The sequence below is a fragment of the Mirounga angustirostris genome, unplaced genomic scaffold, assembly GCF_029215605.1.
Source record: "Mirounga angustirostris isolate CCGP_5_RB_7025 unplaced genomic scaffold, mMirAng1.0.hap1 SCAF_8, whole genome shotgun sequence".
In the NCBI taxonomy this organism is placed as follows: Eukaryota; Metazoa; Chordata; class Mammalia; order Carnivora; family Phocidae; genus Mirounga; species Mirounga angustirostris.
In genome coordinates, this window is record NW_026991716.1 from 20,064,670 (window position 1) to 20,082,059 (window position 17,390).

Below are 17,390 nucleotides of genomic sequence, written 5' to 3' on the forward strand. Positions count from 1 at the left end.
TTCTGCTGCCAGCTGAGATCCCAGACCACTCTGTGGCCAGACCACCGGGGCTGACCCTGACCCACTCAGGCTTGGAACATTCGAGAATCAACTTTGTCTGGAAGCTGCTTACCCTCTGCTGTCTCATCCACCCCAGACATTCGCTGGTGAGGCGCTTGGTGAATTCATCCCACCCAGAGCCACTCTGACAGGTGTACCCTCCACCACCCTTAGAGCTGGCCCTTCGGACTCGAGGGACGCTGATGGCTTTATAAAGGGCTCGCATTTGCTCCTGGAGCTGAAGCAGTCTGAAAAGAAAGAAACACAATCACACTGTTGCAAGAAAACAGCCTATGACCCCATGTTCTGGGCAAATGTCCCCCCTTCTGAGTCTCCTTTATTGTCAGGATGGAGGTCACAAACGTTTGATTTGAAGAATTCTTTACCACACGACTTGAATTCTCAATCACATACAAAATCCTCAATATTGTGACGCTGAGTCTGAAACATCACGGGAAAGGTAGCCGGCTTTGCCTAACCTGGTAGCACCTTCTGCTTTCCCCCCAGATTTCACCCGGGGAATTAGCCTCGTATCCTGGGCCCCAGGTACCATGACAGCAAAATCAAGACTACCCGTCTCTACTTTAACCTGCTTTCCCAACTCTACAAGTCTCATTTTTGTCTGCACGAAACAGCGCTTGACTTGGTATTGGACTCTTAAAAGTCAAATGCTGTGCCAAAGGCCATTGCTGCTTCCCAAACGGAGGTCCGGTGAACATCTCGTAACATACTCAACCCTTCGGTACAAGCCCACTCCTTTGGGCGCGTCTATGTAATTCTGTTCATGGCAGCTTTGTGATTCCACATGAGGTGGAGGCAGTGATCTTAGTCAATTTGGACACAGTAGCTACAAAATACCAAGTGAAGCTGTGCTCCCTTCGAGGGAAGACCTGGGCCGTGGGATGGAGCGTAAGTGGGGACGCCCGCCTGCATCTGTGCTCTGTGGTAGGAGCAATACCTTTTCTGATAAGCATCACAGGGCTGGCCCATCTGTCGCATCTCTCTGATCAAGCTATCGGTGATTTCCATCTGATCATTGGCCTGGGCAAAACACTCATCCAGTTCTCTGCTCCGAGCCAGCTGTATTCCATCTCCGTATTTCAGTTCCTGAAGGAAAGAATTCACATGAAGGAAACACGTGGAGAGAATGCTTCACTTGTGTTCATGCTGGAGAGAAAAGCTTCACTTGTGTTAATGGAAGCAAAACCTTCTGCTGTGAACTTAACAAATAGTCTAAGTTTTCCATTTTGCACGTGACTGCAAAAAAAAAAATTCCTAACTGGAAAATTACCTTATTGATTTGAGACAGGTAGGTAAATATAGAAGGATTCATGAAGCGAAATTTGTTTTGTGTTTTAAATTTTTACTAGGCTTTTAAAAGCGTGTTTATGGAACACTGATCTTTCCCTTCCTTCAATGTGTTAAGTGCTATCTTTCATATTTACACAGGACGTTCAGCCAATGGGAATTTCACTGGGGTAAGAACATGGTCCTATTATACTGGATAAGGTCTTATCCACACAAGCTGAGCTTTTCCTCCATCTTATAGGATCACAGTTTTTCAGTTCTTAAAAAGGAAGCTATCTAATTCATTGTCTTGAGCCAATCGATTTCCTGCTTCTGATGATGCATGACCCTTATATGAGATGTCACCTGTGGGGAAACTGGGTGATGGGCACACAAGAGTGCTTCTGTGCTATTTTTACAACTTCTTGTGAGTCTATAATTATTTTAAAATTAAAAAATGGTTTTAGAAAAGGAAACCGTCCTCTTTTACAGGCAAAGAAGCCTGCTGCTTCAGGACCATAAAGCTCCAGCTTTCCCTTAGAATTTTACATTTGCTGCTTTGATTGGGCTTCAGCCAAATGAACCTTCTTTCTCTTAACAGAAATGGTAGCAAATACGCTACATTTCCCTGACGTTATCACACTTCGGTGCACGTAAGTAGAAACACACTGAGAACATGATGCCAGGTAAACTTTGGGAACCACATGTGAAATGTTTCCGTAGCCACTACACATCGTGTCCAGGTCAGGTGCTCAACATTAAGTCGCCGGAGCCTCCCGTTTTCCTTTAGGTAGGGGAATCACGGCTCTGTGATGAGGAGTGCGCTAAAATCAGAGACTTGAAACGACCAGAACTAGAACCAAGCTAGTTTGCTAAGCCCCAAATATCCTTGTACATGGACTAAAGTAAGGTTATTTTTTTAACTGGGTAAAATAAACCAGAATGCACCTAAATCTCTAAAATTGAGAAATTAGAACATTAAGATATTCTCCAAACAGAACCCTTAAAATTCACTTGGTTAAAATCCCTCCTTATATTTAACAGGGGTACTTTGTGATGGGCCAGATTCCAGGTCTAACCCCTACATGAATGTCCACATCAGGGAGACTGGAACTCAATCCTTTCATGGGGAGATACAATAAATCAGGGGAGGGAGAGAGAAGGGGTCTACAGCCCCACCATTCTCTAGTCTGTTTTTAGCAAACCCATGGCAAATTCGAATGCTAGCTACAGTGTTTTAAAATAAAAACTTTACACATACAACATCGCAGGGTCCAGGATTTCTAAGCCTGTTTTAATGAGAACCTAAGCTAATATACAGAAATATCATGAGGCTTTCATAAAGGCTACCATTTTCCTCAATTTTTAATTGCATGTTTTCTGTCTCTTTCTTTCTTTCTTCTTTCTTTCTTTCTTTCTTTCTTTCTTTCTTTCTTTCTTTCTTTCTTTCTTTCTTTCCTTCCTTCCTTTCTTTCTTTGTTTCTCAAATAGAATTGTTCTCACAACATGGTGACATACACATGTCAGGTTGTGTTTCTAGGAAGAGAAAGCATTACAATAATCACACAAATAATAATAAATGAGGGGTTGTTGCAAATCCAAAAGGGTGGCCATCTGTAGTGTAAACATCTGCTGGGGAAAACCTGGATGAGCACTGGTTCCCATTGTTAAACCAACATTACAACTAGGTTAAGAAGATATACATCCGGGCGCCTAGGTGGTTCAGTTGGTTGGGCGACTGCCTTCGGCTCAGGTCATGATCCTGGAGTCCCGGGATCGAGTCCCACATCGGGCTCCCTGCTCAGCAGGGGGTCTGCTTCTCCCTCTGCCCTCTTCCCTCTCGTGCTCTCTGTCTCTCATTCTCTCTCTCTCAAATAGATAAATAAAATCTTAAAAAAAAAAAAAAAAAAGATACACATCCCTCTCTGGTTCGTTTTGAAAAAGATAATCTCTAAACCCTAAGTGTGCGAAGGAGGGGCATGAGTGAGGAAGCACGGGTCAGGGGGATACGTTGAAGCGAACTGGGAACAAAGCAAGATGTGGCTCATGCTTGAGCAGGACAAGCAAGCTCACCGGCTGCACGATCAGCTCTGCCCGCATCAGACAGTCCGCGCAGTTCTGGAGAAGTTCCTGGATGGTGTTCTGGTTCTGATGCCTGGACATGGTACCGGTTTGACTGATGAAACAAACACAAAAAAAGCAGGCATGGATTTTTTTTTCCCCATTTCGAAATCATTTCGAACTTTCAGAAAAGTTGCAAAAAATGCAACAAAAACACTCCCTTGGACCCTTCACCGAGATTCCCTAAATGCTAACATTGCTAAATTCCTTTATACCCCTCTTCCCGCCTCTGTCTGTGTATTTATCTATGGATACATACGCTTGTCTGAACCATTTGAAAATCATCATAAACTGTTACACCAAAATATTTCAGCATATGTGTCCTAAGAATAAAGACATTCAATTATATAACCACAGTACAACTATCAAAATCAGGGCATTTAAAACTGATTGAATACGATTTGCTAATGAAGAGAACATTTTCCAATTTTACTAAATAGCCCAATAATTAGCAAAGTTGGTTTTTTTTTTTTTCCAGGTCCAAGATCCAACCCAGAAATAGTCCCTTGAGTTGTAAAAACACATTTCTAGCTGCTTATCTATCACCTTTCCCGCTTCATCCCACAATAATTGACAATGTGGAATATCTGCACGAGCCCCTCCAAGGGCAGACCTCAAGGGATCAGACCCAGAGCATGAAAGTTTCACTGGCGAGTCTGGCTGAGGAAAACAGTAAGAAGCATGAGATGAGCTTATTCTACAAAAATATTTTCTGCAATCACAGTAAGACAATAATGATAAAGAAATACGGTGTCAGGAAAGTGATGGGAAATGTAAACCACTTTAATGCAAAAACAAGCCACTTTTCCTTTCAAGGTGACCCTATGGAATATTTTTCTCTACAATGATAGTCACCCAAATGTACACCTCAAATGAAACACTTTTTTAAAAAAAGATTTTGTTTATTTATTTGAGACAGAGTGAGAGAGCAAATGAGCTGGGGAGAGGGACAGAGGGAGAGGGAGAAACAGATTCCCCGCTGAGCACAGAGCCCAACGAGGGGCTCGATCCCAGGACCCCGGGATCATGACCTGAGCCGAAGGCAGACGCTTAACCAACGGAGCCACCCAGGCGCCCCAAAACATTTTCTGGTAGATGCATGGCAGAAACCTTAAAAGAAACCTGGTGTTGTAGATGTGCCATATCTTAAAGAAAGAGACTGCAGGAATGTAATGTGCTCCAGACACAAGCAAAAAGAGCAAGGTATAATAAAAACAGTCTTGCTTGTTAATTCGCCAAGACACATTATGCCAGGGCACAGCCTCCTATAGCTTAGTTTAAGAGAGATTTAAAGCATATTAAATTATTGTTTAATGTTCAGGAAAAGGCCTCCTGAACGCGCTGCAAGAAGCCTGAGTTCCTCACAGGGCCCCAGAGCCACCCAGGCCCCTTCAGCCAGGGCCAGCCTGCACCTGCAGATAAAACGAATGGTCTGATGCCTGTTTGATGTACTGCACTTTCTCCCCTGGTGTATGGACCTGCGTGTGTGTGGGGGGGGGGGGGGGGGTGTCTGTGTGTGCTGTAAAGAAAGAGTTTCACTGTTTTAAAAAAAAAAAAAAAAAAAGGTCGGGGGGAGTTGTAAAACCCAGGCTATACTATGCACAGATGGGGTAAAATTGCAAGAGATTTCTCCCACGGTGCCTGATGCTGCATCTTTTCACACTGGAGAGGCACTGACTTTCCCTGCCACCTCTTTGCCGGCCCTCCCTGCAAGCAAGGCTCCTCAACAAGCAAGGCTCCTCAACAAGCCGGCACTAGCTGATGTATGTGGGTGAGGACCCAAGCTCTCCCTGGGAACCGCTCCCAGATGATGACACGGCTCCTCCAAGCAGGCCCAGGCAGAACGCTGCCGAACGGCCCACCTATCAAAACCAGCACGCCCCACCCCTCACCCCCCATGAATGCAGCCTTCTCTTCCTTCCACACAGAATTACACAGGAAATCTGGCACATTACATCACTGACATGTAAACAGGACTCCATCAGTTGTCACAACTTGTGCAAAATTCCAATTGCCTTAGAATCACAGGAAAGAAATTCAAGAGACAAAAGGAAAAAATTGGGAAGTACAAAAAGCTCATTTAGAACCCTAGGATGGATAAGGAATTAGGAAGGTCCTGTGTAATTATCTTTGTTTTCTTTCTTGAACGGGGATGAGAGTACCTTTGTTTGGAAGCATTTAGTGATTGTTTTCAGCAGTCTGGTTCAGAGAGTGGTTCCCACATAGAAAGCCAGTCCTCAGTTTATAAATGAAGGGGCTATCTCTTAGTGCAGTGGAAAGTCAGGGTCCCTTAAATGACTTAATAACTCATGCTGTTATAAAAAGTATCACAAATTGAGCTGTAAGACAGAGCTGATAGGGGAAACTGGGTGAAGGGTCTATGAAAACTCTCTAGTAGCTTTGCAACTTTTCTGTAAAAGTGAAATTATTTCAAAATAAAAGTGTATTAAAAAAAAAAAAAAGCAGGGAGGCCAACTCAGCTGTGAATGAATGGACCACAGTGTACATACAAGTCTTTTTAAGAGTGAGTTTATGACACTAAATTCTAAATTCATTTGACAACAAAATATAAAACTCACCAGCTTCTTGGAAACCAACTATTAGTTACATGACACAGAAATGAACTGTATCCAGCAAAAAGGGAGGTGAGGAAGTTAAATGTTGGCTTAAAATACTGGTGGACTTTCTACATTTTTTTTGTCCCCTCCTCCTTTTAGAAGACATTCGTCTAGAGAGTGGTTGACATCTCTATAAATTTAGATGCCATCTTAACTGCTTCCTCTCCACTACATACATCTGAACTTAAAACAAAACAAAACAGAAAAACCGAGGCAACTTCATATGTTGCTGATAATTCTAAAAAGACTTCTTCATGCTTTACTAAAGGACCTGCCTATGTTCACCACACATGCCCTAGATATCCACTAAAACCCTGTATGTGTTGCTTGGCAATTAAGTGAATAGATTAAAAACAATACAGGAAAGAGAAATGCACAAAAATCGAATTTTTTTAAGGGTCAACAAAAAAGGAAAAGCTAAGTGTTAGAACAATGTAATGAAGAATCTTTGGCCTTGCTCTTTGTCTATAGGAAAATATGATCTACTTAACCAAATTCCATCTGACACACAACTTCTCAAGACTTCGCCTGGCTCTTAAAGCAAGATCCACGCATCCCATCTTTCATCCGTAAGAATCTCATTTCGGTCCGAGGTGTGGCTGAGAACAACCTCTGGACACAGAGCTAGGTGAGAAAGGGAACCAGGTGTACACTTTTTCTCATAGGTCGGTCGGTCGGTCAAAACCAGACAGAGGAAGGGAAACTCGGACCCACTGAGGTTTGGTGACTGGGGAAAAGAGAATCTACTTTCACGTTCAGTGTGAGTGTCTTTGGCCCAAGGGAGGATCCACGTAGAAATGGCTGTACTTAAATCAAGGAGCCAGTGCGGGCAAAAGGATCGTGACTCATGGAGTCGGTCCGGCGTCAGGCACTCAACCTTGTGCAGTGCTGGATCCTTCAGCCAGGAGAGCTGGCTTCGGGGAACACGTGTGTTTTTTTACAGTTGTGCGCCTTTCACAACTTCCTAAGTCAAATCATATTTTTTTTATTGACCACGTAACAATTCCAGAACTTGGGGGGGCTCAGTTGGTTAAGCGACTGCCTTCGGCTCAGGTCATGATCCTGGAGTCTCGGATCGAGCCCCACATCGGGCTCCCTGCTCGGGGGCAGGGTGTCTGCTTCTCCCTCTGACCCTCCCCGCCTCTCATGTGCTCTCTCTCTCTCTCTCTCTCTCTCATTCTCTCTCTCAGATAAATAAATAAAATCTTAAAAAAAAAAAAAACTATTCCAGAACTTTTTTTTTAATATCAGAAATGTCTAGACCTGGGTTTTCTCATGTGTTAGCCTAGATGATACTTAAGATTTATTTAGCTCACTCTTCTGTAACTCTGTTTCACAAAACTACCAAACGAACTCACTCCTACTGAGAATAATATAAAAGTCTGTTCTGTCTCATGGCAGTGAAGTTTTCTCTTCAGTTCATAAGTGAATGGGAAAATATAAGATTCTGTCATAGGTGAAGAAATAGTTTTTAAATAAATGTACTTATTTAACAAGCTTAGAAAGATTTTAAAAATCGCTGGCCTCAAAGAACTTTTCAGTACTGGTACTTTTATATATTTATATAAATGTTGGGGTGCAGAGATTTTAAACCATGGTGGGAATTTAACAAACAAGCTCAAAGTTCATGTTTTAAATCCCATTTCAGTGACAAGGAAGATGAAAGATGTCATGTTAAAAAAAAAAAAAAAAAGGCCCGCAAGAAAACAAAACTCACTTGGCTCAAATCAATAAAAAAATATTGACTTCTAAGCTAAAATCAATAGCTGTCCTTGAAAAAAATAACATTTGTCCTCCAAAGTTCTTAACTGTTCTGAAATACTGGTTTTTATCTTCAAACTTACAAAGGCAAATGATTCATACGACAAAGAACCTGCCTGTACAAACATTTTTTTTTAATTCATTCTAAAACTTGTTTAGACAAGTAATGGTTCGAACAGTTTACATAATGATCCGTTCAACAATAGCTAAAAGGAAAATGTGTTTGGATTCTAATCTATATTTTAAGCTTAGAGCATACAAATATGTGAACAATATTAGAGAGCTTTCTATGTTTTATTTTACTACTAACAAATAACATTCTCTTCTTAAAAAATAAGATTTCAAAATTAGCTGTTTTAAGACATTAGTTTAACACTTACTGCCAAGAATATTATAGGAAAAAAATACAAGACAAATATTTTGAACAGAGGCATGCAACATTACAAGGTAATTTTTTTTTACTTTTTGTTTTTAATCTATACTGCTCATTACACACATGGCCCATGCCAACGAATTTTGTATTTCTTTTTGTGGATATACTTTCTCTCCTATTGGATTCCTTCTTTTCTTCCTTCCTCTCTCTCTCTCTCTCTACCACCATCTTTATCTCTTGCTTTTCTTTTGTTCATTCCATCAACTTAGGGTCCTGAACAGGTACCAGAAATGACATTTTATGTCTTTTTATGTATTCAGGTTCATAGAATAATGGCCTTAGAAAGGCTCAATAAATATTGATTGGAAATTATAATTATACGATGCATCAATTAATATTGATCTTAAAGCCTATTTGCTTAGCTCTTTATAATTTTCAAAGCATTTTAACGTATACTATTTTGAGTTTCTTTAAAGGATCTTAAAAGGGGAAAAGTGATCTTTTTACTTTCTTATTAAAGGACGACATTATACCTCCAAGACACACCAAACACACTACACACTACACATCAGTCAAAATGTCATGTATCCATCCTTTGGAAGTCACAGACCAAATGCTACCTCCTCCCGAGCTCTTGGCGTTCCCACCTCTGCCCTTATTCTGCTACTAGTTACCTACACACCTGTCTACCCCAGTCCTGGAGAGCAAAGTCCTACATCTTAGTCACCTGTGACTCCTACATGCACCTAACAACCCAGTTTTGCACACAGAAGTTACTTAATGAATGCATGTTTGTTTGGTTTAGTAAAGGAGAAGAAAAACAAAAGCAAATAAAAGACTGATCTGAGACTATGCCCACCATCTCATTCCCCCGATTTCCAAAGCCCAAGTCAGGTAGGGCACCTGTCCTGTCCCTTAACCCCCATTCCCACCCCAACAATGTGCAAAAAAGGTTTTTTTCTATAAGTTTTAGAAAGGGGGACTCCTCTGAGCCTTCATTTTGTCCTTAACCAGGAGCTCTGGAAGTAGTCTCTAATAAAAGCTCTACTTCCTTTCCATTTTTTTTATTTTCACACTGTTTTCGGTGGACTGGAGCATTGTGGGGCAAACGGATGACACACCATTAACTTCATGAACACTTTGAGGTCGGGTAGACTAAGAGTCCGTTCCCTGCTCAGCCACTTCTACTCATACAGCCTGTGATTTTGAGCAAATGCAGACTCACTGTGCTTGGAGTTTGTGCATCTGTAACATGTAGGAACACACCCACCTCCTACGGTTGACATGATGCCTCAGAGGAGCCAGGAAGGTCGGCAAAACCCCGCACAAACCCAATCCTCACGGCTGCTGCTGGTAGGATAGGATTCTCAGATCTCAGTTTTATTTTTCATTTTGTGTTTTTGTCTCAGTGCATAATTTTGAAGGATTTTTTGCATCAAATTGGGATAGGGTGAGAAGCGCAAAAAAAAAAAAAAAGATGAAAAAGATGAAAAAGAAGACATGGATTAGGTACTAAATGTGAGGCATTTCAGAGGTTCCCAAAATTATTAAAGGCCTGAAAATAAAAGTCTGAGACGATTCAAAGAGAGTGACACATTTTAACAGCACAAAACTTATTAAAGGGACAAGAAGATTCAGAAAAAGATGCCCTCTTTTCCTTCAGTAAGTGGGGATGATACATGAATATTTGGTCCTTACAAACTTAATGCCGCAATAAGGAATTTCTATTTTGAATTATTCCCCTATGGGAAACCTCCCATTCATTCTGAAACCTAAAAAAAAAAAAAAAAAAATCATTTATAGGTTATCTGGTTATTCATCAAGAAGCCAGCTCCTTTTTAACTTTTTTTCGGGTGCCACATGAAGCAAGGGATGTTATGTTTGCATGCCAAAAAATTTCATTTCAGGGGCACCTGGATGGCTCAGTTGGAAGAGCGTGCAACTTGATCTAGGGGTTGTTAAGTTCGAGCCCCACGTTGGGTATAGAGATTACTAAATAAATAAACTTTAAAAAACAAATAAATAAAATTTTTTAAATGTAATTCCAAGAAAGAATTTAAACTTATTTGCTAAAGCATCAACATTTTCATGAAATGTAGATTTCACATTCGTGAGGTCCTTGCAGGTCCTGGAACTGTCCAGTCCCAGGTGTTGGTAATAAGATGTAAATGGTTGGGCTACAGTAACATTTTCCAGGATGTTGCCTCAAAGGAGAAGCTCGCTGAGTCTTAGGGGCTGTGGGGGGAGGGGGGGTGCCTTCAATATCAGAACCACACCTGCCATTTCCCACTCAGTGCAGGACAGAGAAAGAGCAAAGTGAAGGGTGGGGCAATGCCCTAAGCACCATGGCCTCCAGACTGAAGCACTCCTTCTAGAACCTCCTCATCTGGAAAGACTGGTTGGCTGAGGGTTGAGTTAGACTCCCCGAGTCACACCCAAGCCCGCCTTTGCTCCACCCTAGGCAGTCAGCTCTGAGGCATTAGGGGCATCAGCAGGTTTTGTCTCTTTCCCAAGACATTTCAGTCGCCTGAACAACAATGAAATTATGCCCATATTTAGAGAAAAAATTAACTGCTCTTGAAAGGTGTTTTGTAGATCTGACCAACATGAGTTGGCTGAATGCAGCATCATACTGTGTTCTTTCCTAAGCAGATGGAAACCCTACTGGATTAATAACAAAAGAATACAATGGTTATGAAATAAATATTTCACAGGAATGCAAGAGATTAAAAGAGTTTTATTTTTTTTAATATTTATTTATTTATTTGAGAGAGCGAGAATGAGAGAGAGAGAGTACATGAGTGGGGGAGGGTCAGAGGGAGAAGCAGGCTCCTCGCTGAGCAGGGAGCCCGATGCGGGACTCGATCCCGGGACTCCGGGATCATGACCTGAGCCGAAGGCAGTCGCCCAACCAACTGAGCCACCCAGGCGCCCCTTAAAAGAGTTTTAGATAGAAGAGTTTACAAGGACAAAAGATGAATTCTAATAGCCAGGGTTTGATCTTTTCTTGATCCACTGTTGTATTTTGGATTCAAATGTAGCTCAACCACTAACTAGCTGTGTGACCTAGGCCAAGTCATAAAGTCACTACTTTAACCTCAGTTTTACTATCTGTAAAATGGGAAGCTTGAGATAATGTTCATAAGATACCTGGCACATCACAGGTGTTTGCCAGGTAATGGTAACTATTATTAACCACTGATCTGATATTTTTATAAAAGAGGGAACTTACTCAAAGTTAATAACCATGTAAGTGTTATCTGCCCTAGATTAAGCTACACTGAATCTTACTTTGCAATCACTTCCCAGAAAAATATTTAGAAGATCCCTGCTGTGAGTCACCTGGCTCCAAGCCTGTTTTCCCAGACTCTCCCTGGCCTCTCTCCTCCAGCTCTCAGGGCCAGCTGCCATTCCACCTCGCCACAATCACTCTCCTGTCCCTCGGCCAGGCCACCACCCTCGGTCAGACTCATCAGCTCTCTCCTTCATACCTGATGGCTTCCTTAAGCCAACTCCCTCCGCACCCTGCACGCAGCTGCCGCAGGGACAGTCCCTGCTCCTGCGATGCAGGACACTATTCCTTGCAGCAGTGAAATCGGCAATGGCTCCCCTCTGCTTATCCACATTGCCCACCACGGAGTCAAGGCTCTGGCCCCAACCTGCCCTTCCTCCTGACGTCTTACCGCTTCCCACTCAGACAGGAGACCACTCTACAGGCCTTGAATGTGCTCCCGGTTTTTCGCCTCCCAGACTTCTCTCATGCTCTTCTCTCCCCCTGGAATGCTCTCTGCCCACCCATCTTGACCAACCGAAACACTCCCAAGTCTAATTCAGCACCACTTTCTTTAGAAAATCTCACTAGTGCCTCCACCACAGATGTTATATTTAAGAAGCCTTGGAGTCATTGATACCCTCCTGTCTGTTATCCTTTTGTATCATGGTGCTTATTTTACTTTAAAGAGCTATGTTCCTTTCAAGAAGTCTTTGTATTTTCACCTTTGACTCTCCTTAATGCCTAACACACAGCACATGTGCCTCATTTGCTGAATGAATGAATGAATGAATGAGTAGAATTGAGATACTTTCATTGTTTAAGTACAGGAACGTCCAGTCTACTACAAAAGGTACATAGCCTAAGGGCACAGGCTGACAGGAGGACAGAGGTGAGCAGCCGTGGGTTCTCGTGCCAACTTAGCCATGAGTGGACACGGGGATTTAGGGCCAGTCTTACTCTACTCATCTCCAAAGTGGAAGAATGAGGCTTCTGTACACTTTTGCACTCTCCCCAGCTCTAGAATTCAATGCAAATGGACCCATGTATCTCTTGCTAAGAAAGAGGCTTCTTTTTAAAAGATGGTTTAAAATGAACTTTAATATCAAATAGAGATCACATGTATTTTGGCTTTGAAATCACAAGTTCTAGAGAAAAGTAAGCATTAACTTTATAACCACATATTTCTGCAGCTTACTGACTATATTTGGCTTTTAATCCTCCAACAATATCCACACTTTGATCAGCAAAAGATCCAACTGTGGGACTTCGTCACTTGGCCACCAAATTTCACTACAGATCTGTCATTTCTTTTATTCTTTTTTTTTTTAAGATTTTATTTATTTGCGAGAGAGACAATGAGAGACAGAGAGCACGAGAGGGAGGAGGGTCATAGGGAGAAGCAGACTCCCCGCTGAGCAGGGAGCCCGACGCGGGACTCGATCCCGGGACTCCAGGACCACGACCTGAGCCAAAGGCAGTCGCCCAACCAACTGAGCCACCCAGGCGCCCTGTCATTTCTTTTAACCACAGGAATAAGGCTGTGGTAGTTCTGCCTAAATTGAAAGCCATATTAATATAACATCCTATACAAGCAAAATTCACAGTTTAAATTTTCAAAAATATACCTCTTACATCATCAAGCACTTAACTTTTACCAAACTTTGAAATACTAAGTAAAGCAAAAGAAATGAAAGTAGTTGTGATTCCATTCAGACCACAATGAAGAAAACACAAAAGATGGGTGGGCAGGGAAGGAGGGAGAACTGCAAATGAGATAAAATGCTGTCTTAACAACTGACAAGTGTTATTAATATAAAGCACAGACACAGGAAGATGTTTTAAATTCATCTTTAAAAAAATAAGATTTGAGCTTTTTACACACTCAAATTGGTTTATTTAGGGAAAGATTAAATACAAACACCGCTTATTTAAAATCCCGATTATTAAAAAAAAAAATCACTCAGACAATAAAGTGGCAGTTTTTTAAATAAACAAGCTTAAATTCAACCAATAGTTTTCATGCCAGTTTTCGTGCCTTAAAAAGAAACAAAACCCTTTATTTGGAAAAACTTGGGGGCAGAAAAGCACTTATTAAATTCTTAATCCTCCTTCATTTGGCAGAAGGCAGTCGGGTCAGAGACGGCATCCTCCTACGAAGTACATGCTCTGGGACAACAAATCCCTCCGCTCAAAACCATTTAAAAACACCAGAAAAAAAGGTGTGCGGGCAAGCCCCATGTCTCTTCAGTCAGTCATCGTTATTTCTAAAATGCACAAGTCAGCAGTTGCGGGCAATTTTTGTGTGTGTGCTAATTCTCTAATTCCAGAAGGGTCAGCCACACCACTGGCTGGCCAGGCGTGCTGGGAGAATCCCCATTACTGGATCCAGAAAGAAGGGCCCCATGCTGACTCCAGCCCCCAAGCAAGACGCCCCGCTGCCCCAGCGGATCAACATCAAAGCGCAGAAAGAAACACCCGTCCCCCAAATTACGTAATTCAAAACTTCAGTCTGTTTTTCCTTCCCAAAGAGACGTAAAACTTGACATATTTATAAGCAGCTTTTAGGTTGGAAAAACAGAACACAAGAAATAATACGATGGGAAAACATTGAGCCTCCTCGAAATTTAGTGTATCCGTGAAGAATCCTTATAAACCATGGATCTTTACGCAGTTCATTAGCCGATATATTAATTCAGTACAAATTTACCTCTATAGGAGGCCGAGGGAGTGAAATATTCCATTAACAGTAATGTTTACTATCAATTAAAAAAAAATAAGGCTCTAGATGAACAGAATCATATTTTTATTAAAAAAATACAAAATCAAAATGAAATACTTGGTTCATAAAATGCCAGGAAAAAAAAAATTGCTGCTCAAGAATCCTTGCAAAATTCTGACTTGACTATAAATGTGTGGATTAAAAGAACGTGCTTCCCAAATACAGGAAGACTGGGAGGGAAAAGTAAAGTGTCAGATTTAATCGGTTGGCCAAGTTTTAGAACAAACTTAAAAACCAAAGTGATAACTGGCAAAACTTTCTCCCCATTTTTCCTGGTACTTGGCCACATTTCTCCTGGAAATCCCCGGGGTGCATTATGTTCAGAAAACAAGAGCTCCAAGATTGAGACAATTCTTCGCTAACTCAAAAAGAGGAATTCAATTGTCAAGATGCTGGGGGGGGGGGGGGGAATAAATACAAAAGTAAATCGAAGCAGAAAACAGGTCCCAACTCGAGTAGTCCCTGCCTTCAAAACTGCTGGTAAAACAAAAAACTCCTGGAGTGTATTCAGGTTGCTCCTCCCCAGCCTAAGGCCACAAGGCAGGGTAAGTAATTTTCTGGAACGCAGGCCAGTTTCCCAAAAGCCCTCCTTGGGAAGGGCTTGCAGGGGGGCGGGAGGGCGCGGACCGCAAAATTCTCACGGCTCTCGTGGGCATCCCCGCGTCCCGCTCTGGGGACCGAGTACATGCAGCCTCATTATCTTCCCGCATCCTCCCAAACGACCCCCGCGATCAGTTTCCGCGACGATTCTGCAGAGCAGACCTTGCCCACATCCCGGGGGGCCCTTGCCCGGGCAGGCCCCCAGCGTCGCGGGCTGGCGCGGATGAGAAGCGGCGCCCTCCCCGCCACATGTCCCCCGCTCCCACTCGTAGACCCCGCGCCCTCACTCCGCTACCAATAATACACTGAGGTCCTTCCTCCGGGGCTTTTTTAAAAGGAGGAAACCAAGGGCGCAGGCTCAGGGCCACAGGTACGCTCGCCCGCCGGGGCTGTGGCGCAGCGGAGCAAGGGGGACAGGCGCGTCCCGGCGGAGCTCGGACCTGGGGCCGGCCGGCTGCCCCTGCCCGGAAGCTCAGTTTTGGGTAGCAGGGGAGACCGAGGCGGGGCCTTCTCGGGACCGGACCCCCCGCCGCCCCACGCGCAGCCTGTGCCGAGGGGGGTGGTCTCGGGGTGACCAGGCATTTGGGATAAGCCATGAGAGGTGGAGGAGCCCCGAATCCGAACCCTGGCTACAGGACAGGCCGGAGTCCCCGCTCCTTTACTGTTGTTCTACTTTTGGTTACAGTTGGTTAGGTTGGGGGGTTTTTGTTTGCTTTTTTTTTGTTTTGTTTTTTAAGACTTTATTTATTTATTTGACAGAAAGAGAGAGCGAGCGAGAACAGGAACACAAGCAGGGGGAGTGGCAGAGGGAGAAGCAGGCCTCCCGCCGAGCAGGGAGCCCGATGCGGGGCTCGATCCCAGGACCCTGGGATCATGACCTGAGCCGAAGGCAGACGCTTAACGACTGAGCCACCCAGGCACCCGGTTCGGTTGGGTTTTGTTGTCGCAGCCCCGCCCGACCTCCCACCTGCCGGCGGGGACAAAGGGGATGGCAGCCGGGCCCCTTTGTCCCGCGCAGGGGGCAGTCCTGGAGGTAGAGACCCCCGCGGCCCGCTCGCCCGCCGCGTCCTCCTGCGCCCCTCGCGGGCCAGCCTCCTGCCCCCGCTCGCGGGAAGGGAGGAGGGCGGGACGGAGCACCCGTTCGCAGGGAAGCAACCGCTCCTCTCCCGGCTCGCACACACACACCCACCCCGGTGTGAGCAGCGCACGGGGCCGGAGGACACCGGGCTCCTACCCCAGCGCCAGCAGGAAATGCTTCCATGAACTCCAGCAAAACCACTTTCCTCCTTCAGGACCTGGCTTTTCTCGCAGGTCAGAGGAGGGCTCGGTCCCTCCCTTTCCCAATGTGACGCCCACGGCCGCGAGCGCCCCGTGCCTGCCCGCCGGCCGGTACCCACCAGTAGCCGTCCGAGTTCTGGTCGGTGGCCGTGCAGCGCCGGGAGTAGTACATCCTGCTGGTGCCGCCGCCGCCGCCGCCGCCGCAGGTCACCTCGTAGCGCAGGTCGGGACCGGACTCGGCGCGGGTCATGCGGCCCAGCGTGTTGAGCCGCGGGTGGGAGCCTCCGTTGCAGCTCATGTCGGCGGGCACTCAGAGAGCCGCTCAGCGCCGAGGCATAAGCGAGGGCGGGCCGGCTCGGAGAAGGCGGAGGGTTCAAAGGAAAGGCCCCAAACCGGGAACCGGGGCGGGCGCGCAGATGGGTGGCGGGGACGCTCCTGGCCACCAGGAGGGCCGTCCCAGCCGCTGCGAGCGCGGCGCGGCGCGGCGCGGCGGGCGGAGGTCTGGCGCGGGGACCACGACGGGCGGGGAGCAGGAGCGGCAGGAAGAGCTGTGGCTCGGAGAGCGGCGAGGGCGCAGAGGAGCTGGCTCGCGGCTGGGTGTTGGTGTTGGTCGGTGGGGACGCGAGTCTCCTCCCCGCTGGCACCCGGCGCCCAGACCCCACCTGGCCGGTTTCTTCCCAGGGCGGGGTGCAGCCGCCGCGCCCCCCCCCCCGCCCCGCGGGTGTCACCGACGCGCTCGGGCCGCCCCTCCCCACCTGCGCCCGCCGGCCCGCGGCCCCGCCCTGAGCCTCCGAGGCCCGGGGGACGCCGGCGGGGGCGGGTCCGCGAGACCCGAGCGCCCGGGGCGCGGCGACCGAGGGGAGGCTTCGGCTGCGGCCCCTGCTTTTCAGGATTTCCTCGGTCCCCCGGGCGGAAATAGGCCGAAAAATGAGGCCCATTCGCTTGGGCGGTTACTTATTAAACATTTACTTTTGCTAATCCCTGGAAACGGTGCCGGCCAAGCTTTGAACAGAAACATAATTGAGAAGAGCAAGCTTAGATAGTGAGGTTTCGTTTAGGGAGCTTTGTTTGAATTTTCTTTTACTCCAGGAATCCAGAAAAGTTGTCTCAGAAGTCCGATTTCCGACGTGTAAAACGAACCACCACTTTCTGGGGAAGTCTTCGCCGTGAATAATTAATTTCTTTGGTGTGAGGATTAAAAGGAACACACTAACCACTTTTCCATGAAGCAAAAGGAAAATATACATTGTAATTTATTTT

The 17,390-nt window shown here is 45.3% G+C and overlaps 1 protein-coding gene across 2 annotated transcripts in view; it reads right to left on the minus strand.

Moving 5' to 3' along the window:
• The window catches only part of DSP (desmoplakin), a 46,134-nt gene extending 29,337 nt beyond the window's left edge, over window positions 1-16,797 (minus strand). For both annotated transcript variants that reach the window (XM_064597197.1, XM_045866401.2), the window contains exons 1-4: window positions 16,250-16,797; window positions 3,400-3,502; window positions 998-1,146; window positions 113-287 (exon numbers count right to left, since the gene is read on the minus strand). In XM_064597197.1, coding sequence (XP_064453267.1) covers window positions 113-287; window positions 998-1,146; window positions 3,400-3,502; window positions 16,250-16,428 — 606 coding nt within the window. In that variant the 5' untranslated portion in view covers window positions 16,429-16,797. The remainder of the gene's footprint in view (window positions 1-112; window positions 288-997; window positions 1,147-3,399; window positions 3,503-16,249) is intronic.
• Window positions 16,798-17,390: the final 593 nt, after the last annotated feature.